This window comes from Antechinus flavipes, chromosome 4 (assembly GCF_016432865.1).
Source record: "Antechinus flavipes isolate AdamAnt ecotype Samford, QLD, Australia chromosome 4, AdamAnt_v2, whole genome shotgun sequence".
NCBI classification, from domain to species: domain Eukaryota; kingdom Metazoa; phylum Chordata; class Mammalia; order Dasyuromorphia; family Dasyuridae; genus Antechinus; species Antechinus flavipes.
In genome coordinates, this window is record NC_067401.1 from 200,260,889 (window position 1) to 200,285,468 (window position 24,580).

Below are 24,580 nucleotides of genomic sequence, written 5' to 3' on the forward strand. Positions count from 1 at the left end.
CTTTGTAGACTTTTTACTCTTTCTTATTGTGAATCTTTCTCACACTTTCTTCCATTATTTCTTGCACAATCTCATTAATATTTACATCTTTGCATAGGAAATCAACAACAACAAAAAAAATCTGATAAATAATCCTCAAGCACCAACAATGTATGCAGCATTTTGCTAGGGTGTGGCGTGATATAAAGATAAATAAAATATAATTCCTACTTTATAACTTAGTAATTCTCACTGTATCCCCAGCTTAGCATACTGCTTGGTGTATAGGAAATGCATACCAAATGTTTATTAATTGATTAGATTCACTAATGGAGTCAGAATCCTAGGGGTTGAATAATCCAGAAAAGGGATGATCTACATTCAAATAGTTGAGGGTTAATTACACTTGAGTACATATGACAGCACATGAATAACTATGCAAGCATATGTCCTCAATTGGAGAGGCTGAGAAATCTTGTTGATGGGGAGCTGTTTTTTTTTTTCTAATAGGAGTTGGCAAAAATAGAACTCCGAGGGTTTGGAAATAGAGTTTAGGGATATTTGGCAAACACTAAGGCCAAGATCTGTATTGTATGAAGCTAATGCCTTTAACATCTTTGGATGAACAGATATGTGTGTAGGTATATTTGTCTGTGTGTGTGTGTGTGTGTGTGTGTGTGTGTGTGTAGAGAAGTGAGAAGAGGAAGAAGATAGAAAAAATTGATGTTAGCTTGTGAACAACCCATTGAAAAGGAGAGAAATGAAAACCAAGAAGAACAAAAAAGCTTCTTTGATCTTGACTTGGGAAAAGAAATAGTTGCTCTTGGGTAACTGTGGTTGGTTGGAACTCTGCTGCAAGATATTTTTCTTAGTTAATAACAATAATTTTTGTATTAACAAGTGATTATTGGGCTTATTATAAGGGTAAGTGTCACCACTGGAAATTATCATTAATAATAACAGACATTTATATAACATTCAAAGTTTTGCAAAATGCTTTATACATATTATCTCATTTGACTCTTACAAAAATTTTAGAAAGCAGGTACTCTGTATATTATGATTACTTTATAGCCCAGAAAAGTTAAAGGAATTGGCTGCAGTCATACAACTAGTTTGATGACAGAAGCAGGATTCAACTCATCTTTCTCCTTAACACCAGTGCAGGGTTCCTTCCACCACATCATCCTTCATGCATGTTCCAAAGAAGCTCTAGTGAGTGTCAAGCCTGTAATGTTTTCATCTCAAATCTGAGCCAGGAGTAGCTCGGGAATACTACATGTCATCTAAAATTCTAGGCTAATATTAATCTTGTGCCAGTGTGGATCACTAAGTACTTACTTAGGAGTGCCAGGATTTCATTAGGACTAAGCTCCATGCCCATGTTTGGATCAGGCTTCCTCCTGACGTTCACTCATTCTACTTTCCTAGCTTATTTCTCTTTTTCAAGAAACTTGGCACCAGGACAGCTCCCATTCACTACCTTAACCTCAAAAGGATTTATGAGGCAGTGAAAGGGTTTAGATTCTTTATATCCTTTACCCTGATGACATCTAAGCCCTTGTACTTTGCTAACAGACTCTGTCGTTTCTCCTTTCAATTCTTCCCTCATGTTTTTCATCTCTTTTGAGCTCAGAAAATAATCAAGTCTTTGAATATCAACTTTTCATTTATTTGGGAACATCTACTTGAGTAAACAGCTGAGTTGCCACAGGGGCAGCAAGGTGGCCGAGAGCCTGGAGTCAGGAAGATCTGAGTTCCAATTTGGTCTCAGACACCAGCTGTGTGACCCTGGACAAGTCACTTAACCCCGTTTGCCTGTTTCCTTATCTGTAAATGTAGGAGTAGGAAATTTAAGACCACTTCAGAGTCTTTGCTAAGAAAACCCCAAATGGGGTCAGGAAGAGCAGGTCACCACTGAAATCAGTGAACAACAAAAATCTAGATGAGATGAGGGCATTTTACTCTTGTGGGTCAAATTAATAAATGAAAGTGCAGTATGATGCTTTGGTTAGACAGGAAAAGATCCTTTTCATCAATCATCTCTTCTGTTTTATCTTCAATTTAGTCCTCTTTTCCCAACAAACAAATTCATGTCTTGTCCCCCCAAATTCTTCCCTGTTGATTTTGCTCCCCTCATGCCCTTCCTCTGCCCCAGCTAATGTCCCTCCTCTCCCTCATTGCCAAACTTTTGGAAAGAGTAGTGTGTGATTTCTGTCTTACATCATTAATTCATTCTTCAGCTCTCTGCAGTCTGATCCTCACTACTCCACTGAAACTTCATTTCACAAAGAGCACTGATGGCTTCCTGATTGCTGGGTCCAAGGGCCTTTTCCCAGTCTTCATCTCCCTTGACATCTCTGTTACTCTTTAAGACTACTGACTAACTCTTCTTCTTGAAATTATCTTCTTCCTCAGCTTCTATATTATAATAGGCACAAGACAGCTGCGTGGTGTTCTGTTTAGGATGCTAGATAAAGAGGCAAGGAGACCTGAATTCAAATCCAGTTTCAGACACTTAATATCTGTGATATTATGGACTAATCATTGAACCTTCTTTTCAGTTTCCTCATCTGTAAAATGGAAATAATAATAATGTTTAATTCTAAGCTTCGCTGAAAGAACAAAAAGGATAATATTTTTAAAGTGCTTTACAAATTTTAAAGAATTATATGAATGCTAGCTATTATTATTATTATTTCCATTATCATTATATTCTTCTTGGTTCTCTGACCTGTTTGAATCATGTCTATTTTTTCTTTTTTCTTCTACTTTTCATTCATTCTTGTTCCTACCCTGTCAATATTTGACATTTTTCAGAGTTCTGGTTTTTCCCTATTTTGTCACATTTTATCACAATCCATTTCCATTGTTTCAATAATCATATCTATACAGATGAATTCCAAATCTTTATCAACACTTCCATATCACTCCCAGATCCAAAAAAGAAATGTAAGTATTTCCTGGATTTCTGTCTTGAAATCATGCCAGTATGTCAAATTTAACTTCACTCCAATTTATCCTATGCAATGCTGCCAAATTGATTGTCCTAAGACTTAAACTTATTTCTTTTCTCAGAACACATCAGTAGCTTTTTACTTACTAGCAAATAATTTATTTTGGTAGAATTACAACAACAACAAAAACTTGATGAACTATGAGAGATGTTTTATTCTGAGCTTTGCATTTATGAGAGTTGGGGGTGAGTCACAAAAATGAAGCTGATAACTGAGAGAGACATGACCTTAGTTGTAAAAGGGTTTCAGGTTTGTTTGTTTTCCCTATACTTGATATTCATTTGAATAGCTCAGGCAGACTAGCATTAATTCACCTACTGTGAATATCATGGGATATGCTTAAAAAATCCCTCAACTTTATCTAATTCTATCCATCCTTTGAGGCCCATTGCAGTAAGAACATTAATATATTTTGACTCAAGAGTCATAAAACTGGGCAAATCATTTCTCCTCTGTGAGTTTCATTGTTCTTAACTATAAAATAGCTAAGGGAATAATCTTTACATTGCCTGTCTCATTTGCCATGAAAAAAGTACAAATATGGAATAGCTAGCTGGCCCAGTGGATTGAATTGCTGGGCCTAAAGTTAAATTTGCCCTCATAATTTAATTTCTGTTTGCCTCAGTTTCCTCATCTGATCCTGTCACTTAACTTCTGTTTGACTTAGTTTCCTCATCTATAAAATGCAGGTAATACTTACAGTGCCTGGCACATACTATATAGTTAGATAAATGTTAGCTATTATTATTATTATTATTGCTAAAGTATCATAAAACTATGAATTATTATTATTACTCCTCCAGTCAGAAATAATTTCTGAAATATCACAGCACTTATTTCTCTTATTATACTTTTGCAATATGCCTTATATTCTAGTTATTTATAAACATGTCTTATCTTCCCTACTAGCTTAGACACTACATTAGGGTGAGGACTGTATTTTATTCTATGAATTTCTTATAGCACCTAGTGCTGCACCTCAAACAAAGTGAACAATAAATAAACATGTTAGATGAATGAATAAGTAAATTGGATAAGGTGGATGGTAGATGGTTTGCAGGGAAGTACAGAGGAACCAGAATGCCAAAAGGAACTGTAAACAACCATTCCAAATCCAAGAAACCAAAGGTCAGAAAGCTGCCATTTAGTCAATTCCATTTTATAATCCCAGGGATAGTTCAATAAAATCTGATGTGAAAGGAATTAGTATTATATTCATTTCCTCAAAAAAAATGATATTAAGAGTTTATTAACAGTATTTGTGTTTAACAAACATTTCAAACTAAAGCAAGAACTATGTACTCACATAGTCAGTTTTACCTGTTCTAAGTAGTGCAGGGAAAGGTTGATATATTTGGCTTCTGTCAGAAGCTGGCCTCCAACTCCAGTCTTTGCAACCCTCTCTGAACCAGCCAGGTCAACCAAATGGAGTTTGGCACGACGGACGGTTGCAGACCCTGGTTCCTTGCTTGAGATATGAACCGTGAAAATACAATGGGAACGAGTTGAGGCTTGATTCATAGGAGTCTATCAAAGGGGAGTTCAAAAGAAAAGCATGTTAGAATAAAAAAAAAGATTTTTTTAAAAAAAGTAACATTTTTAATCAATTGAGAAGGCAAATACCAATTTTCCTTAAATCCTTGAGCTTAAATCTCCTCTTGTACCTTTGATATATTGAATGGAATATCAGATGTGGTGAGTTAGATCACATAGTAGGACAAGGATATGAATGAGTCCACAGCCATGAATTGGATGCTTAGATGAAGTAATAATAGCAACAATAATAAAGATGATGTCTATCCTCAATATATAACACTTTAAGGATTAGAAAACACTTTATGGTCTTTTTCATTTAATCTTCACAACAAGCCTGTAAAATAGATACTAGTACTACCTCCATTTAACAGATGATGGGACTCAGAGAATAAGCTCAGAGAATCTAAATGAATTAGCCAAGTTCTATAGTTATGAAGTGTCTGAGCTGGAATTTGAACCGAAGTTTTAAATCTAAGGATTTTACTCTCTATATGTTTACAGACTAATACTCAAAAGAAATAACAATTAGCATAGTGTCTATAGTTACTATATAAATGCTAGATATTATTATCATTCTTATTACTGGCCAACCACTTCAATAACATTTGATGTTGATAAAAAATGAGACAAGGCAACAGTAACCCATTTCCTTATGCAGAAAACAACTCAAAGTACATAATGTACTCATAATGGATCAGTAACACAATATTTTATTTTTACAGGAAAACATGCATCTGAATTCTGTGGTATAGATGGGAAAATAGATTTGCATCTACATCTGTAAGACAACACCTTGCCAAGAGAATGTGGACATTTATAAATCTGAATATAAATCTAACAGAAACTTCAGGATATTTTTCCAGTCCCAAATTCCAGATGCTTTAAATGGAAATGATTGATGTATAGTGTAGATAAAACCAGATGATTAGCAAAATTTTGGTGATAAAGAGACAGAACATGAAGTTAAATAGGCTGAAAATTTGACCCATTACTTGTAGCCACAACAAACAATACCCAAACCATGGCAGCATGTGATTTTGCATGCAAACGTGGGCCGGCAAATAACCGTGCATGCAAAACCACAAGTTCAAATTTAGAACCTGAGTTGAGGTGCCTTGGAAGTAACTGTAAGTTATTTGCAGAACTTAAATATGGGGTTTGTCTCACTGTAATATTCCCACTACAATAAATTCTACAGTACTATAATGAAAGTCAAATCAACAACTGATATAAATGTAATAATGTCAAAACTAAGCTCAACAGCTGTCTTCAGCTTCTAGACTGATATTCTGGAATGTGGACCTTTAACGAATACTAGGAGTGAGTATTCATTTCATTGGAATGCAAACATCAGATTTTTACATCAAACTAAATTATAATTCTTGAGAAGGTTAACTGGGGTCTACAATTAAAATACTGGACCATTATATTTTATAAGTCCTTGTCCACAGTTTTCTGACTTTTCAGAACTATTTCCTGCATAGAGTAGAAATTGCTATTCTCTTAAAAATATTTTATAAACTTCAGAAAATATCATTTGTAAACAGATATCTACTTGCATTTCAGTCTGATGATGTGCTATGTGTCTGCCCTACATATGTAGGAGATAATTCTTTTTCCCTCATGTGCATACTCCTGATTGTCTTTTTAAAGTCAGAATTGTAACAAAGACATATTTTTAAATGCATGAGAACATATGGTACCACTTAGGCGGATTAATGTGAATTTAAACACATTTTATTCAAATGTGCACATAGCACTACTGAATTGGGGCCTTTTGCAAAATCAAAGTGTTGACCAAATCTCTGATTACTTCCTATCAGCTATTTAGTAAGTGCCTACTTTGTGTTCAAAACTAGTGAGAAGTGTTAGGAATATAAAAGAAATATGAAACATAATCTGTGCCTTTAAAGAGACAGTTGAAAAGATAACCAGTCAAGAAACATATATTAAAGGCTACCTATGTGCCAAGCAATATGCTGGTCCTGAGAAAAAGAAAAAAAGAAAAATAGTTCCTGTCATCAAAAAGTTTCCATTTTCCTGGAAGGAATAACATGTACACATCTAACTAAATGCTAAGATAAATCAACTATCTAAATGCTAAAATAAATCAATTTGAGGGTGTTCTAGAAGTTTGGGAGTATCTTTGAAGGCTTCATATAGTACAAGATTACTTGAGTTGGATTTTTAAAGAATCCACAATTCAAAAATGGAGGTGAGCAGCTCTGCATTACAGGTAAGGTGTCAGTCTAGAAATACAGTAAATGGAATATTAAGTAAGTAATAGTAAAAAAGCCAAGTTGGTTGCAAGGTGGTGTATGAAGAGGAATAATGTGTAGTAAGTCTGGAAAGTTAGGGTGAAACCAGACTCTGAAAGGTTCTGAATGTCACACAGAGGCCTCTGTACTTCTTGAGCAGCAGAGTAACTTGGTCAGAACAAAGTGTTAAAAATATCACTTGGTTGGTTGTTTAGTGAATGAATTGGAAAGGATAAAGACTGGAGCTAGGAAACAAAATAGGGGTATATTGCAATAGTCTTGGAATTAACTAATAAAAATCTTATTAATTAGGTAAGCATGTAAATTAAAGGAATGGGTATGAGAGATGGAGATAGAATTAATAAAATTTGGCTAGACACAGAGTAGAGATTTGGGATTATAAATCTGGGTTACTGGAAAGCTGATAGCATGCACTTTCAATAGAAACAGAGGAATGGGTGGGGATTAGGGTAAAGAAAATTAGTTGTGTTTTGGACATTGGATGATATATTTAGACCTGGAAGGAATCATAAAGATCATATAGTTTAGTCTCCTTATTTTATAGATGTGGCATTAAGACCAAGCTAAATTAAATTACCATTTCAAAGAAAGCTCTATTTATTCTTTTGCTTTCTAGTATTTTTTTTTAATAGTAATAGGTACTGCATTTTGTAAAAAGTTTTTCTTTATCTATTGAAAAACCACAAGATTTTTGTTGGCTTTGTTGTTGCTCAATTATGATTATAGTTTCTCTTTTATTGAACCAGTTTTGCATTTCTGATATAAATCTTATTTTATAGAATATGATCTTTGTGATATATTGGTACAAACTTTTTGCTAAAGTTTTATCTATTTTTTTTTTGCAACAATATTCACTTCTCTCATGAAATGTCTATAGTTTTCTTTCTCTGTTTTGATTCTCCTTAGTATTAAGACCATTATTTGTGTCATATAAGAATTTTGATAAAATCCCACCTTTATCTGTTTTTAAGCAATTCCTATGGTACAGAAATTGTTCTTAATATAATTGGGAGAATTCACTTGTAAATTCATTTGATACTAGATTTTTTTCTTTAGGAGTTCACTTATGATTTGTTAAATTTCTTTTTCTAAGATTGAATTAAGCATTCTTTTTCTATTAGCTGGTTTTCTTTTTAAAAATAATATTATCTAATAATTTATCTATTTTGTTGGTTTTAAAAAACACCTAGCTTTTCATTTTATTTATTAATAAATATTTTTTTAAATTTTTTAACTTTAAATTTTGTTAATCCTTTTGTTTTAACTTTCAAAAATTTTTTATTTATGTTTATTGGAAAAAGAAGGGTTAATTTCTTGATATTCTAGGTAGTTTTCTTTTTCTTTTAGATGTATGCCCAGTTCGTTTATTTGGTCTTTCTCTCTTTTGTTGCTACATGTATCATCTCCCCATCTAAGGATGTAAGCAGTTTAACCTTGTTTACTTCCTTGTGATTATTCATGCATCTTTAATATTTTATGCTTCTATAGATTTTTGTGTTTGTATGTCATATTTTCTACTCATCTCTGGTCTTTTCATTGGGAATATTTAAAAGTATTCTACTTCATTAAACAAATCCATTTTTCCCCCCTTCAAGCATTAAATTCAATTTTTCTGGGAAATTTAGTCTTGGTTATAATCCTCACTTCTTTGCCTTCCAGAATATCATATTCCAAGTCCTCTACTTCACTCCTTTATTAGACTGGTAGCTGCTAAACCTTTTGTAATCTTCTCAGTGTTTCTATGGTACTTGAATTCTTTCTCTTGGCTGCTTGCTATATTTTCTTGTACTGTGAATTCTGGATTTTACTGTAATATTCCCGGGAGTTTTCATTCTGGGTTTTCTTTCAGAAAGTGACTGGCAAATTCAATTTCTACTTTGCTCTCTAGTTCAAAGACATCTGGACAGGTTTGTTTGTTCATTTTCTTAAAATATGTCTATGTTCTTTGTTTGTTTGGCTTTAAAGTAGCTTTTCTTAAATTATAACTCTATGATTTTGTTTTAACTCAGTTGCTTTTTCTGTTTTTCTGTTTTTTTTTTTCCTGTTTGTTCTCCATTTAAAAAAATTAGCTTTATCAATTCTTGTTGTGTCATGGAATCTTAAGTTTCCATTTGGCTAATTCTAATTTTCAAGTACTTATTTTCTTCAGGAAAGTTTTGTACCTCTTTTTCTATAGTGGTAATTCTCTTTTCATATCTTTCTTCCCTAGCTGAGAAGGTCTGCATTAGAAATGACATAATTTTGAAGATGTTGAAGTATTAATTATCAACATATATGAAAGAGAGGATACCATTTTTTCCTCCTGCAAAAAAAAAAAATATCTAAACTGTATTTAAATTTTCTTAAATTAAAATTGTTTTTGTTGTTATTCTCAACTCTGTAGACCATAAATATTAACAGGAATGTATATAAGAATAGCTAAAACAACATAAGGTTTCAACTTTGGAAGGCACTTTGCAAATATTACTTCATTGATCCTCACAACAATCTTGGAAGATAGATACTATTATAATCCCCATTTTATAGATGAGGGAACTGAAGAAAATGGAGAGTTGTTTGTTTCTCCTTTTTTTCTTTTTGTTTGCCCTGGGTCATATAATTAAAAGTATCTAGGTTGGACTTCAATTCTGGTCTTTCTTACTCTAGGTTCAAGTGCTCTACCCACCATACTAACTGAATGAAACTGTGAAACTCATTACCTAGGGATTAATTTTTTTTTTTTCATCTTACACACATTAGTTCCATAGCCATTTCTTTTTTTCAGTTCTACCCTCCAAACTGCTTCCTAATCTCTTCTGTTCATTTTCTTATGAGTTGATAGTTTAAATCATTGCTGTGCTTTGCCATATCTCTTTCCATTTTTTCATTATTAATAAATTGTTTAAATAGGCCAGGATGAAGTAATTTTAATTGTACTCCTTTCCCTTTTCCTTTTTAATCATTCTATTAGTTTTGTTTTAATTTTGATATAACTTTTAACTAGTCAGTTATCTAGTTCGAGGATAACTAGTTCAGGAGTTTCTGATATATCAGTAAGGCATTATTTTCTATTAAAATATAAACAGTTTCAATTTTTTGTGATGTAACTTGATGCTTGCTATGTCTTGAACCTCCCAGGTTTTGTTTTTTTTTTTTTTTTTGAAAAAATAAAATAAGAAAAAAAGAAAAACAGAAAAGGAATACAAAACAAAATAAAGTAAAACACTGCCATGTGCCCAAAAGAATATCAGGGAAGATTCAAAATATATAACAACAAATTACCAGGTGAAGTACACACACACACACACACACACACACACACACACACACACATACACATATATGTATGTATGTATTAGTAGAAGAAATTATATTCATGAATGTCCTTTTTTTCCTTTACTTCCTTGTAAATTGTTCTTTCGTTCTCTGTTGCACACTTTATCTTCTTTATTCTTTTTTGCCTCTTTCTCCCCTCCCCACCACAAGCAAGCTACAATTGAGAAAAAAATATATTTATGTATATATATATATAGATACACACACACACACACACACACACACACACACACACATACACACTTTACATACACACATGTCTTTCCTATCCCTGCTCTTTGCTTAAATTCTGCTCCATAACTTATCTTGCTATTACTTACCCTCCCCCATCCAAGGATCTTTCCCTTGTCTTTTTCCCTCACCTTCCACTTCCCTAACCGTCCATGTCCAATGCTTTCCACATTTCACTTCATTTTAGCAAAAGGATCGATATCATGACTTTAAACAAATAATCAAAAAATAATTCCTCATTCCCATCACCCCGAAAAGAGTCAAAATCATTTGGAGGATTTAGAGTATGGATTTGTTTGTTTATGCTGATAATTAATATTGCTATTAAGTATCTTATCATGTACTTAACAGTTTGCATACAAAGATAACATGCAATAAGATAAGGCTATTACATTCTCTTAGGGATAGGGTGCAACAATATAAACCCCCCAAATACAAAGTATATACAAGGTAAGATAAAGAAAATTCAAAAGGTATAGATATAATCACATGAAGGATCACGAAATGTCTCATGGATAATGTGGAGGAGGTTCACCAGCATTTATTCTACAAAGAAATGATCATAAGAATTGATGCTGTTTGAGTGATCTAGATGAGTGGCTATGAGAGAGTTGTTAAGAATTCCCCTTTAAATCAGCCACAGGTTTCAGGAATGAAAAAAAAAAAATTACAAATTCCCAAATTATTAGTTGCAAAATTAAAGTTTATTGTTAGATAGAAATCAGTTTACCAAGAGACTGACTTCTATAGTGGCAGATCTATGGGAAATGGAGTTTTACACTGAGAATGCAGTTCTCAGTGGACAGAAGGTCCTGACAACAAAGGGAGCTACTGAGATCCCAAAAGACCTTCCTGAAAGGAAGATATTATATTGGGTGTCTTGGTGGGAGCTGGGACAGCCTGAGCAGATCCGACCCAGTGGGGGCTAGTGGGTGGGTCCCAAGTTGGCTCATCTACAAGCTGAGTTTCAGTTTGAGCTGGAATTTAAATAGAATTGAATGAGTTCCTTTAATTGAATAGGGTTGGAATTCTTTTGCTCAGGACTGAACCAACCCCACCTAAATAACAGAATGAAACTATTTGTCTTGTTTCCCTGGGGCAGGGTCCCTCATTTAAGTAGAGTTGAAGGAGATTTTCTCCTTCAAGGATTTTTAGAGTTTCTGGGTCCCTTCTTCAGAATGATAGAAGCATGATGGTTCATTAAAGGTATGAAGATATACAGGGCATCTCAAATTTTAGTTCAGTTTGAAGCATACTATTCCTATAGCAATAAACAAGATTATATTCCTGTACATTTATTAACATGTATTTTTCAGATTTTTTAGCTGTTATCTTTAGGTTTGGGGCTGAACAGAATGAAAATACAAAGTGCTCCAAAAGAAGCCTGCTTGTCAAAGCAGGACTTCAACTTTTTCCACTTGTGAATCCTTTTTGACCAAAAAATTTTTACATGTGCCCAATTACACAGGTATATAAAATGGGTATACAAATCAAACATTTACTGATAATCATAATTTCATGACCCCCACATTCAGTTAGTTAGGAGACCTCATATTGGATCACAAACCACAGTTTAAGAAGCTATGATTCAAAGAATTAACATACCGAGAGAAACCACCACAAGGTAGGTGCTGAATGAACTACTCAATCCAGGACTGGATTGTTTTCAGGTCCAAAGAGCTCTCTTGAGCACCACCTCAGGCCACACCCAGTTCCCATCTTCAGTGTTTACATAATAATGAAAAAAGGTAGGGCCAAGTCTTGTTTGTAATCCCTATTTTATCTATAACAAGACCTTACCCACAGAGTGTGAACTAAATACGTTCTCTTGACTTACTGTTCATCACACAAAGCAGATGGTGTAAATTAGTTGGGATGTTCTAGAGGGATGTTGGCAAACATACTACCAGCTAAAGTGTGGCCCAGACCAAAGAAATCATTATTATTATTATTATGAGAGTAAGGCTAGACTGGTCCCCTTATTTACATTTTTTACTTTCTTATGCAGAAGTCTCAGAATGAACTCTTTAGATTTCATTTATTAGGTCAAGCCCTTATTGTGTAAGTATGGAGCACTGTGGTAGGCCATAGGGCAGACCTCAAGCTTTGATAAGGTCTCTATCCTCAGGGAGAAGCTTTGACTTTATGAAGCTGATAATAACTAATATGTCTCCTATCCAAAATTCCAGTAGGAAGTTTGATACTACATTAGCTAGTGAGACTTTAAATGGTTAAGTGGAACATGATTTTTCCAAGCTAATTACAACCATAATCTCCTTGTTTCCTACTCATACCACACAAGGAGATTATGGCTTGGAGCATTAGAAATGAAAGAATACTTGTCAACAAACACAGCCACACAATAAGGCTACTATTTCCTTTCTGCAGTTTGTATGTTACTGCACAGAATGTCCAATGAACAGCTCTTCAGCTACCTCTGGCATGAGCTGCACTCCAACCCATCCTCTCTTACACCCTTCTCCTATCTTCATCACCTTCAGTCCTCCCTGGCTCTCACATTTTAACAGTTACATAGCTCATTTTAAAAGATCTGCTTCTAAATTACATTTTAGGAAAATTCAAAATGCCATTCCTTCTTGCAGAAGGAATAAATAATTATTCTCTAGAAAGTCAATGTGGAATAATGAGTAAAAAGCCAATCTTGGAATTGACAGAACCTGGATTCAAGTCCTGCTTCTGACACATCCTAGCTAAGTGACTTAAGGACTTCATGATTTGCTAAAGGGAGGCTCCTCAACAAGGAGTTCCCTAAACAAGTGAAATCACAGATGCAGTCTCTATTCTTCTCAAAAGAACCAGCAAATAAGCAGTCTTTTAGTTAAAACTAACAGACTTTTATTTAAAAGAAAGGAAAAGAAAACCATAAGAACAGATGACAATTAACATGAAAATTTTTGTTAAAAAATTTATAAACCAAATAAAAGTTGTTGGATAGATGAAATTCCTTCCATGAATTCTGGAACATTATAATAAATGATTTATTTACAATAAGCTTAAAAGCTTTCAGAGTGTTTTAGGTTTTAGGTATTAATATCCTCATTTTCCAAAGGAAAGTATGGGAAAGGAGAGGTATTAGACTGACTCCCAAACTGAAGGTCTACAGAGCTTTAGTGCTGACTTCATTGTTGTGTGCCCATAAAACCTGGACAGTCTGCCAGTGCCATGCCAGGAAACTGAATCGCTTCCATTTGAATTGTCTTAGGAAGATTCTGAAGATCTCCTGGCAGGATAAGATACCACACACCATGGCCCTTTCTCAAACTCAACTGCCAAGCAATCCAACTCTACTCCAGAGAACACAAATCTGTTGAGCTGGCCACATTGTTTGAATGCCAAATGTCCGTTTGTCAAAAAGATTATTTTATGGAGAACCCACACAGGGAAAGCACTCACATGGTGGTCAGGAAAAATAATACAAGGACATTCTCAAGGTCTCTCTTAAGAACTTTAGAATTAATTGCATGACTTGGAAGACACTGGCACAGGACTACCTAGGATAGTGTGCCCTTATCTGAGAAAGTTTGTGCTCTACAAGCAAAGCAGAATTGAATTAGCTCAGAAGGAACACAAGTTGTTCAAAGTTCAAGAAGCCACTTCACATGTTAATAGGGATTATTTGTGTCTGATCTGCAGCAGAGTATTCTGAGCTTGTATTGGTCTGATCAGCAACAGTTGGACATACTATGACTTGATTCTAACATAGTAATGTCACTTTGGTCATCTTTGAGAACAATGAAAAACCTGATAGGACATCAACTGTCAATGGCCAAGTATGAAGACCTCCAAGGAGAAAGAACCATACCTCCTAAGGTGTTCCATTTTGGACAACTCTGGGTATTAAGAAGTTTTCCCTAATATCAAGCCTAAATTTCCCTCTTAGCAACTTTTATCCGCTGCTACTACTGTATCTGCCCACTGGAACCAAGAAGAACAAGTTAAACTCCTTCATATAGACTTTCAAATACTTGAAAATAATAATCATTTAATTCTATGTCCCATCCTCATGTCTTGTTCTTCCAACTGATTCTCACATACCCTGGATTCAAGGACTTTCACTATCCTAATTCTCTTCCTCTGAATATTATCTGGCTTATCAATGTCCTTCTTAAAATGTGGCATCTAGATTTGACCATTATATTCTGAACAAGATTTGATTATTTCTGGAAACTCTGTCTCTTCATAAAGTCCAAGACTATTAGCATTTTAGGCTGCCAAATCACATTGTTAATTCACATTAACTTTGCTAAAATACAAAATCTTTTAAAGAACCATTATTATCTAACTATACCTCCCTAATTTGGGGCTTAAAAATTTTAATTTTAAAATATTTTTGGGGCAGCTAACTAGCTAACTCAGTGGATAGAACAGTAGTTCTGGAGTGAAGAGGACCTGAGTTCAAATCTGTCCTCAGATACCTAATACTTACTAGCTGTGTGACCCGGGCAAGTCATTTAACCTCAATTTCCTCATTTAAAAAGAAAAAGAAAAAAAATTGGCTTTTTATGCCTTCACTGTTCTCTTTAGTTAATTTCATCTTCTTAGATTCATCCTAATGCCTTAGCCTGTCAAGATCATGTTCAATTCTGACTCTTCTTCAGTGTGTTTCCTATTCCCTAACCTTGAGTCATCTACACATCTGATGAGCATGTCCTCTATGCTTTTGTCAAAGCCACTGATACAATATTAAAGAGGATCAAGTGCAGATGCCAGGAGTATCAACTGGAGACCTTGTTGTGCAACAACTACTTTTTGAATATGTCCACCATGCCAGTTTGGAATCCATTTAATTGTAATCTCGTATTGTCAATAATTTTTCCCCATAAAAAGAATAAAATGATTTATCAATTACTTTCCTAAAATCTTGGAAAAATATATTCACAGCAAATCACTCATGTGAGTTTAGTAATCCTGTCTAAAACGGAAATGAGGTTAGTTTGGAATGACTTTTTTTATGAAGTCATAGTGACCTTTTGTAATCATCCCTTCCCTTTCCAGATGTTTGCCAACAAATGCCAACAATTTTTCATGATTTATCATAGGTTTTTTCCAAGGAACTGTAGTCAAGTTTATTGCTCTAAATAAAGGCCTTTCCAGACCTTGTATTTCCTCTCCTCTTTTTTTTTTTTTAATTGGGTCAACATTTGCCCTTTTCCATTCTTTCATTATCCTTCCTGTTTTCCATGATTTTTCAAATATTACTGACAATGGTTCTGTAATCCATCTGCCAATTCTTTCAATCCTCAAGGGATATCATTCATTTGATTCTTGAATTCATCAAAGACATCTAGGTATTTTATTTCTACTTCTACTTACTTTGGTTATCAATTCCTAATTTTCATTCTGTCATTTCCCAAGTAAAGGTAATTTTTCTTGGTAGAAAAAAGAGAAGCATGTATTAGTTGTCTTTTAACTTTCTTTCCTTTGATTTCTCCTTAAATGAAAACTACACCAAAGGATTCCTGGGATAACTCTAGTTCTGGCTGGCTGGACCGAGGCACCGGAGGCAGGAGAAGAAAAAATAAGGACACAGAAGCAAAATAATTACTCTTAGCAATGAGTAAAGAAACTCATATCTCCAAGTCAGAAGAGAACAAAATTAGAATTGGTGATGATGTCTAAAAGCTGAGAGTGAGAATTGAGAAATCTTCCTTCAGATGACTTCAATCTTGGTGAAATGGAACACTAGGTCAAACGCTATAACAAAGTATAAGGGGGTGCAAATGGGGCCTTGGGGAGTAAGAAAAACATTTGAAATAGCTACTGTGGGGAACACTATGAGCAATTATTAAGAGCAGAGCAGAAGGAATGCCTGGTAGCAATAAGGATTCTGAAGGTATTATACACCATTTATGGAAAGAAGGCATTAAGTTTAATGCAAGATATAAATAGAACTGTAGAAATTTTTTCAGAATTTTGAATTAAGTAGAAAAAGAATAAATCTGCCCTTAATAACTTTTCCTGAAAATGACTAAAGTACATAAAAATAAAAAGAACTTCCCTTTGTATACCATGCATTCAGACTTTGTTTTGCAGATGTTTTCTGGTTACCATAGCAGCTTCCGAATTTGTCTCTGTATAAAATGGGAAGTTGGTAACCTAGTTTGAAAAACTGATTAGTATGTTCTTTTTATCCCAGTAAGATGACACAAATTGCATTTTGACAACTAGATTGTCATCCAAAGCATCATTTTTTGGTCTTACTAAGGATCTTAATGATAAAATATTCCAAAGAAATGGGAATTGCTTTTTAATTATGTTTTAAAATATCTTTAGCAGTATCCAGAAGAAATGACTATGGTCCTCAATATGTAAACTTTTTGAGGATCCAGAAACCTGACCTCACTTGATAAATTTAATATGAATGATCAATTCTTACAATTCTCTACATACAAATAGTAAAGTACAAAGTCTAAGATTTGAGATGTATTAGATAAGCCTTAAAGAAATTAGGTCCCATGTAAAAAACCCAGAAAAACTAGAGTATATAAAACCACAATCTTGATACTAGTTTTCAGGTACCTGAGTCTTATATTTTTATTTCCAAAAACTTAAATAGATGAATCATTTAAAGCAAAGCTTCCTGTATTGTGGGTCACAACCCTATATGGCATCTTGCAATTGATTGTGGGGATCACAAAATGATGATTTCATAGCAGTAAACATTTGATTTGCATACCCATCATATACACATATATATCTGAGGTTGTATAAAAATTTCTTAAATGAAAAGGGGAAAAAAGTGGAAAAAGTTTAAGGTTTGATGTAGAGGAATATAAAGAATAACATGGTGGATCTGGTCCTACCATCTTATAAATGAGAATGTCTGAAGAAGAAATGGAAGAAAGGAAATTGTCTATAAAATTTATGAATTAAAATGAAAATAGGTTCTAAAATATAACTGATGGTCACCCAGGTCATGTGTTGCATTAGCAGAAAATGGGGAAGGTTCTCAGCACATCATGAGAACAGAGTGTGGCAAACTGATGAGTGGTCAGAAACATCTGTGGGCAGTATGGACAGGATGCGATCTACCTTGTTGGAAGAGGGCATAAATACCACATCAGTGAGATACACCACAGATCCATCTGAATGCAATTGTATGGTAAGACAATAGAGCTCTTCAAAAAGAATTCAAGATACAGAAACTTAACCCTTGAGGAGGTAGCCTATGTCTCTCCATGTCTCTAAATCTTAGTGATCTAAAATGCCATTCTAGAACAAGAGATTGGGGACTAGAGATTTGTTTTCATAGAAGTAATATTCCAATGACATTGGTTTGTGGCATTTCTTATATGCTTCATAAAGGAAGGAAAGAAAGAAAGAAGGAAGGAAGGAAAGAAGGAAGGAAGGAAGGAAGGAAGGAAGGAAGGGAGGAAGGAAGGAAGGAAGGAAGGAAGGAAGGAAGGAAGGAAGGAAGGAAGGAAGGAAGGAAGGAAAGGAGAAGAAGGAGGAAGGGAGAAATCGAGGGAGAGAGGAAGGGAGAAAGGGAGAGAGACGAAAAGGAAAAGAAAGAAAATTGAGGAAGGGAGAAATGATATTAAGGAAGGAAGATAAGAAAGGTAGGCAACAAATACCTATTATGTACCTACAAAGTACTTACACTTTACAAATATTTGACTCACAAAACCCTGATAGGTAGATACTTTTATTATCCCCATTTTACAGATGAAGAAATCAAGATAAAAAGAAGTGACTTTCTGAGAGTTACACAGCTAGTAAGTATATTAAGATAGGATCTGAACTCAGGTCTCCTTGATTCTAGGCCTAGTGTGTTAGTTACTTATTATTCATGTTTATAAAGTTTTATCAAAATGCTGAAGCTCTCCTTATAAGGAGAATAGAAGGCTTCCTAACCATTTATGAAACAGCATATGATAAAATATTCATCAAATATCCCTGAATATAAATGAATGAGTAAAGTATGTAGTAAGCATTTACACTATGTGCAAAATACCGGGGATACAACTACAAAAGAGAAATAGCCCCTGCTATCTCCTTCAAGGAGTTCCCATTCTAATGAGAGACAACACATATGGAAGGTTTCAGTTGCAAGTCAGAAGGAAAAATTTCATGATCATTTGACTATAGCTATAGAGCAGATGGTGATATCTCTTTAATGACATTTCCATTGACAAGATGCTACCTATTTACAATATAGCATTTTATGAAAATGTCAAGGACTTGGCCATAAGAACTTTCATTCCTGGGTCTTTGGTAACTGTGAGTAGGCTGCATCCCCACAGAATGATGTTTCCTAGGATGGTAGATGAAGGCACTGTGCTGGAAGTATTGCTGTTTCCAACTCTCTTGGGTTCAGGGTCCTGAGCTGACTCTATCAGAAGTCTGATGATGGCCAAGGGGGTGGCTGTGGTCTGATTGCCTGGCAGGTTCTGCCCCTTGCCTCTTTTTTGGTCCTCTGCTATTCCAGTCAGGCTGGCTGCCTATCCTATGGGTGCACTTGGCTGGCAGGTGGGGATGCCTGGTCCCTTTTCTAATGGAGTTACTTCCCTGGATCACGGTTGTGAGGGCTGGACTAGAAGAAGGACCAGTGAAGTATGGGGTCACTCCCCAAATAAATATCCAGTCACTTTAGCTCTCATCGAACATAGTGACACTGGGTCTGGGCAATATAATTATATATCAAGAAAATGGGTACTAAATTACATTGCTTCTTGAAGCTCTCTTTCCTTTATTGTGTGTTTTGTGTGCCTTACTTAAGATCAGGGGCTTTGATCACTAGTTCAAAACAGGCTTGAGTAGCCCATGCCTCTTTGAAATTACATTCTTTCTGCAGAGCCCCATTGATTGGTATATGTGTCATTCTGTGTTACCATAATCACTAGCAGATTGTGGTTCGTGATGAGGCTTGGCTCATAATCATTTGGCTGAGTTAAAGCAACATGGTGGCCCAATTTTATAGTTCTAAAGTTTTATGACTCTGACTTCATAACTCTACACAGTTATCAGGTAAGAAAAGAATGAAGGGAATTTACTGTGACATTGGGACAGCACCATCCTTTTGGTTTTTCAGGGAATTTGCTCCCTTCTTCTTTTCCATATTTTGTGTTCTTATAAAAGCTGCATTCTGTATCCTACAAGGTACTTCTTGCTAAGAGACCAGGTTTAAAGGGCATGAAACTTCTTTAAGTCACGTGTTCTAATTAATGACTTGATTATGTTCAAATAATAATAATATCACTGACAAACTCTCAAGACAAAACAGTGAGAATGGACAAATGGAATTACAAGATGCATACATTTTAAAAATCAAAACAAACAAAAAAGTTTCCTACAAAAAATAATGAAAACAACAACAAAACAATATCTCACAGTTTCTTAAGTCTTTGTAACCTAAGATAAACAAGTTCAAATATATGAATATATTTTTTTCAGAAATTCTGGTTGAAAGTTGATTTGAGCAATCTAATACAATAATCATCCCCAAATTTGATTTTTGGATTGGTGCTGATAAAATTCCATTTTCAACTTTGGTGGTAGTCATGGTGACTTCAGTGGAAAGCACAGAAAACACCCTCATCCTACCCTCATCCTGTCCTTGTCCTACAGAACTAGATTCCAAAGTAAAATTCTGGGAAACTTTAATACAGTGTTTGAGAAAATAAACTCAGTATTATACCAATATAGAAGCAATATGGTTATGTGGAAAGAGGGCACTCAAAGCCCAGGCTTTTGGTCTCATAACATTTACTGGATAGAAACCTTAGGAAAGACACAACTTCTCTGACCTTAATATTTTCATTTGAAAAATTATGATGTTAAAACAAGACTATTTCTAACTCTACCCCCTCCACTACTGCTTTGAAATACTGTGATATTCCTACCTCTGCAATCATTCTATTGGTATCTCCTAAGAAGAGAAGATTCAAAGCTTCTTCCTCAGTGGTTGCCTGCTGAAGAGATAGATTTTTCAGGTGAATGTTTTGATCCGGGTCCTCCAATATTGTCACCTTCCTAGAGAACAAATATGGAATCAGTGAGACATATAACCTGATGTCAAATTGCAGTTGTCAAGTATTCTGCAGCATTAAGGTGGCATGTACTCAATCAAAGTTTAATAATAAAAACTGGTGATTTTACCAACCCTTTAATAAAGGTTTCCCTTAGCAACAGAATCAAATATATTTGCCAACGAAAAACCCATTTCCAAGCAAAAGATCTCCTATATTTACAATGTATTGTAGTTATCATTGTTGCCTTAAAATGAATATTCTGGTAGTTATACAATTAAGTAGCTGCTGATAAGCAAATTAGCAACAACCAAGCTCCAAGGATTTAATAGCTTTAATTTTTAATTTAATTTAATCGAAGAAGCTCATAGCTTCCAAGGCATTACTTCCAGGTCAAAATATAAAATCTCTCTGGCATTTAAAACCCTTTCTAACCTGTCTTTCTACTTTTTCAATATTCTTACACTTTTATTCCCATCCTCACATTCTACTGTCCAACTATATTAGCCATGTACTATTTCTTCAAACCAACACTCCATCTCCCATGTCTGTACCCTTGTACTAATGATCCTTCATGCCTTGAATGTGCTCTCTCCTTACAAGTTACTTTTAGTTTCCAGATTCCTTTTAGTTTTTCTGACTTTGGATCTTCCCAAAAATATCACTTTCAACATGAGGCTCTTTCTCAGTTCCTCCTAGTTGGAAGTATCTTCTCCTTAGGGAATTTCCATCTACCCCATATAAATCATGCATGTACATGTTGTTTCTATTAGAATAGAAGAACCTTGAGATTAAGAACTATGTTTTTGCTTTCTCTGTATTCCCAGGGCCTAGCACCCAAGTTTTAACAAATGCTTTTAACTGTTTGAAGAGAATGATTTATCCATTAGTATCATTAAATCATTGATACTTTGTTAAGAGATATGTCAGACTCTTTAACATCATTAATATTGGGCTCAGTTTTCCAATGCCAACTTCTTCATATCTTACCTTATTAAAGAAAATAATCAAAACCAATAAATGGGTGTCACCAGCAATTTTCACCTCTGTGTCTTAGTTATACAAATATATTCACGTTCCCTTTCATATGCTGCTGAATGGAACTGAAGAAATCATGAAATTGGGTGGACTGAATCCAATATAAATTTATGTTATCTAATCTCAAATAGCCTTCATTGTAGCAAGGTAATCCCAATATTTCCTAACTGCTTCACAAGCTTACTCTCAGTAGCATTCATTCCTCCTATCTCAGATAAGGACTTTACATCACATATGAGGAAATTTCCCTAGAACTTTTTTCCTCACTCTTCATTGTACATCACTCAGTTATCTTCCACAACAATCTAATTTTTCAGTCCTATCTGGATGAAAGTTAGACCTTCTCTTTGTTATGACCAATTCTTCTACATATACTAATGATTCCATTTCCTCTCATTTTTTCCAGCTTATCATGCTACCAACCTCATTTTTTCTCTAACATTTAATCTCTTCCTATTTATTGGTTACATTCACGATGCCTTCAATTATTCCCATGGTTTCTCAATGTTTTGTTGTTGTTGTTTTTTTTTTTTAATCTCTTGATCCAGCTATTACCAAATTCCTCAAAAAGGTCATTTATACTGGGATTCTTTCACTCTCTTCTAAACCCTCTGCAATCTGCTTCAGACATCATCATCCAATTGAAAATATTTTATTATTGAAAGTTACTACTATAAGATCCCTTAATGACAAATCTAACATGTTTTCTTGATTCTCAACTTTCTTGATTTCTTTGTTGCATTTGACAGTTAATCACTTTCTCTTGTTTTCTTAACTCCAAGTTTTCATATCACTACTTTTTTCTCCTCCTATCTACTTGACCAATTTCCCTCACTTTTCTTTGTTAAATTTTCATCCATGTCATGCCCATAGTTTGTGTCTCCCAAAACACTGTTTTAATTTTATTTCTCTCTTCCTTGTATGTTAATTATTTTATTTGGTAATCTTACAAACTTCCATGAATTCAATCATAATCATTATGAGAATTATCTCAGACTTATAAGACAGGTAGGTGGCTAGGGCACTGAGTTTGGAATTAGAAAAACCCCATTCTGTAGAGGGAAACAGACAGTAGGGTAACTCTGGGTGAGGTATAAGACCTTTCAGCCCAGAGGGAACCTGCTAACAATATCTGGTTCAGCTCCCTATCTCCCCCAAGGGCTCTCGGATTTCTGAGAAGTCAGGAAGCAGTGACAACCTGTGTTGTGATTGAAGCAGAATAATACCAGGTGGAAGAGTGATACCAGGTGGCAAACTATGTACAATAACAAGTTGTTTATGTGGTCCTGTGTGCACAGTATATACTAAGCCCATGCCCAGTGTTTTTGTTACATAAGGGTATGAGGGTATAAAAAGAGGAAAGTCCTTGAAATAAAAAGACTCCATTTTCCCACCATCCTCAGGAGTCCCGCCTCATCACTTCTCCAATAGGAAGGTATATTTTAATTACCCCAGTGTGGGGACTCTAGAAAGCATGGTACGTTTTATCACCCCAAGTTGGGGGCTCTAGAAAGCAGTTCATAATATTTTAATCACCTTGGTCGGGGGCTCTAGAAAGCATGGTACATTTGTCACTCCAACTTGGGAGCGCTAGAAAGCAGGACACTCCACCAGCCAGTTTCTATCATTTCCTAGACAGAATATAAAATCCTTTGGCATTTGAAATCCTTTATAATTCAGGCCCCTCCTACTTTTCCAGTTTTCTTATATTTACTCACTCCCATATACTCTTCAATGCAGTAACACTGGCAATCTTGCTATTTCTCATCCTATTCCATATCCTAAATCTACATAGTTTCATGGGTGTCCACATACCTAAAATTCTCTCCCTTCTCACTTCCTCTTTTGTTCTTTCCAGGTTCCTTAAAATCCAAATTTAAATTACATCTTTTTTTTAGAATGCAAAATATTTCCATAAAACTTATGCTGTGAAAGAAAAATAGATTCCCTTCCCCCAAAAAAAAATCCTCAAGAAAAATAAAGTAAAAAATAAAAAAAGAGTATGCTTCAATCAATATTCAGACACAATCAGTTCCCTGTCTGGGTATGGACAGCATTTTTCATCATAAGTTCTTCAGAGAAGTTGTGGATCACTGTATTGCTGAGAATAGCAAAGTCATTCACAGGTTAACATTCCAATTCTCTATGACTTCGTACACAATTCATTTCACTTTGCTTCAATTCAAGGAAAAAAAATTCCAGTTTTTTCTGAGGGCATTCTGCTCATTACTTCCCATAGAACAATACTGTTCCATCATAACACACACCATAATTTATTCACTCATTCCCCAATTAATGAATATCCCCTCAATTTTCAATTATTTTACTCTGAGAAGAGAGATGTTATAAATATTTTGTACATATGGATTCTTTTTCTTTTTTTTTTTTTTTTGCAAAACCTTGTGTTCCAAATTTTTCTTTGTTCTCACTACTCCCTTCCCATAGACAGCAAGTAATCCAATATATGATAAACATATACAGTTCTTCTATACATATTTCCACAATTATCATGCTGCATACTTTTTTCTTAAAGTAGATCAAAAAGGGAAAAAATGGGAAGAAAAAAAACGCTTTAAGGAGAACTTCATTTATTCCTATGCTGTCTGATATTTTTAATAGGAATGGGTATTGGATTTTGGCAAATGATTTCTCTGCATCTATTGAGATAATCATATGATTTCTGTTAGTTTGGCTATTGGTAGTCAATTATGCCTATAGTTTTCCTAATGTTGAACCAGTCCTGTGTGCCTGGTATAAATTTAACTTGATCGTGGTGTATTATTCTGGCAATAACTTGGTGTAATCTCTTTGCTAATATTTCATTTAAGATTTTTGCATTAATGTTTATTAGGGAAATTGGTCTATAATTTTCTTTCTCTGTATTGACCCTACCTGGGTTAGGGAATTTGGTAGGATTTCTTCTTTCCCTACTTTTCCAAATAGTTTGCATAGTATTGAAATTAATTTTTCTTTAAATGTTTGGTAGAACTCACTTGTAAATCCTCTGGTCCTGGAGATTTTTTCTTAGGGAATTCATTAATAGCTTGTTCAATTTATTTCTGTAAAATAGGACCATGTAAGTAATTTATCTTCTCCTCTGTTAATCTGGACAATTTATATTTTTATAAGTATTCATCCATTTTGCTTGGATTATCATATTTATTGGTATATCATTGAGCAAAATAGCTCCTAATTA

General features: G+C 34.5%; 1 protein-coding gene across 7 annotated transcripts in view; it reads right to left on the reverse strand.

Moving 5' to 3' along the window:
* KIF6 (kinesin family member 6) overlaps positions 1 to 24,580 on the reverse strand; it is a 463,312-nt gene that overhangs the window by 307,693 nt on the left and 131,039 nt on the right. For all 7 annotated transcript variants that reach the window (XM_051996888.1, XM_051996884.1, XM_051996886.1 and 4 more), the window contains exons 6-7: positions 20,221 to 20,350; positions 4,317 to 4,523 (exon numbers count right to left, since the gene is read on the reverse strand). In XM_051996888.1, coding sequence (XP_051852848.1) covers positions 4,317 to 4,523; positions 20,221 to 20,350 — 337 coding nt within the window. The remainder of the gene's footprint in view (positions 1 to 4,316; positions 4,524 to 20,220; positions 20,351 to 24,580) is intronic.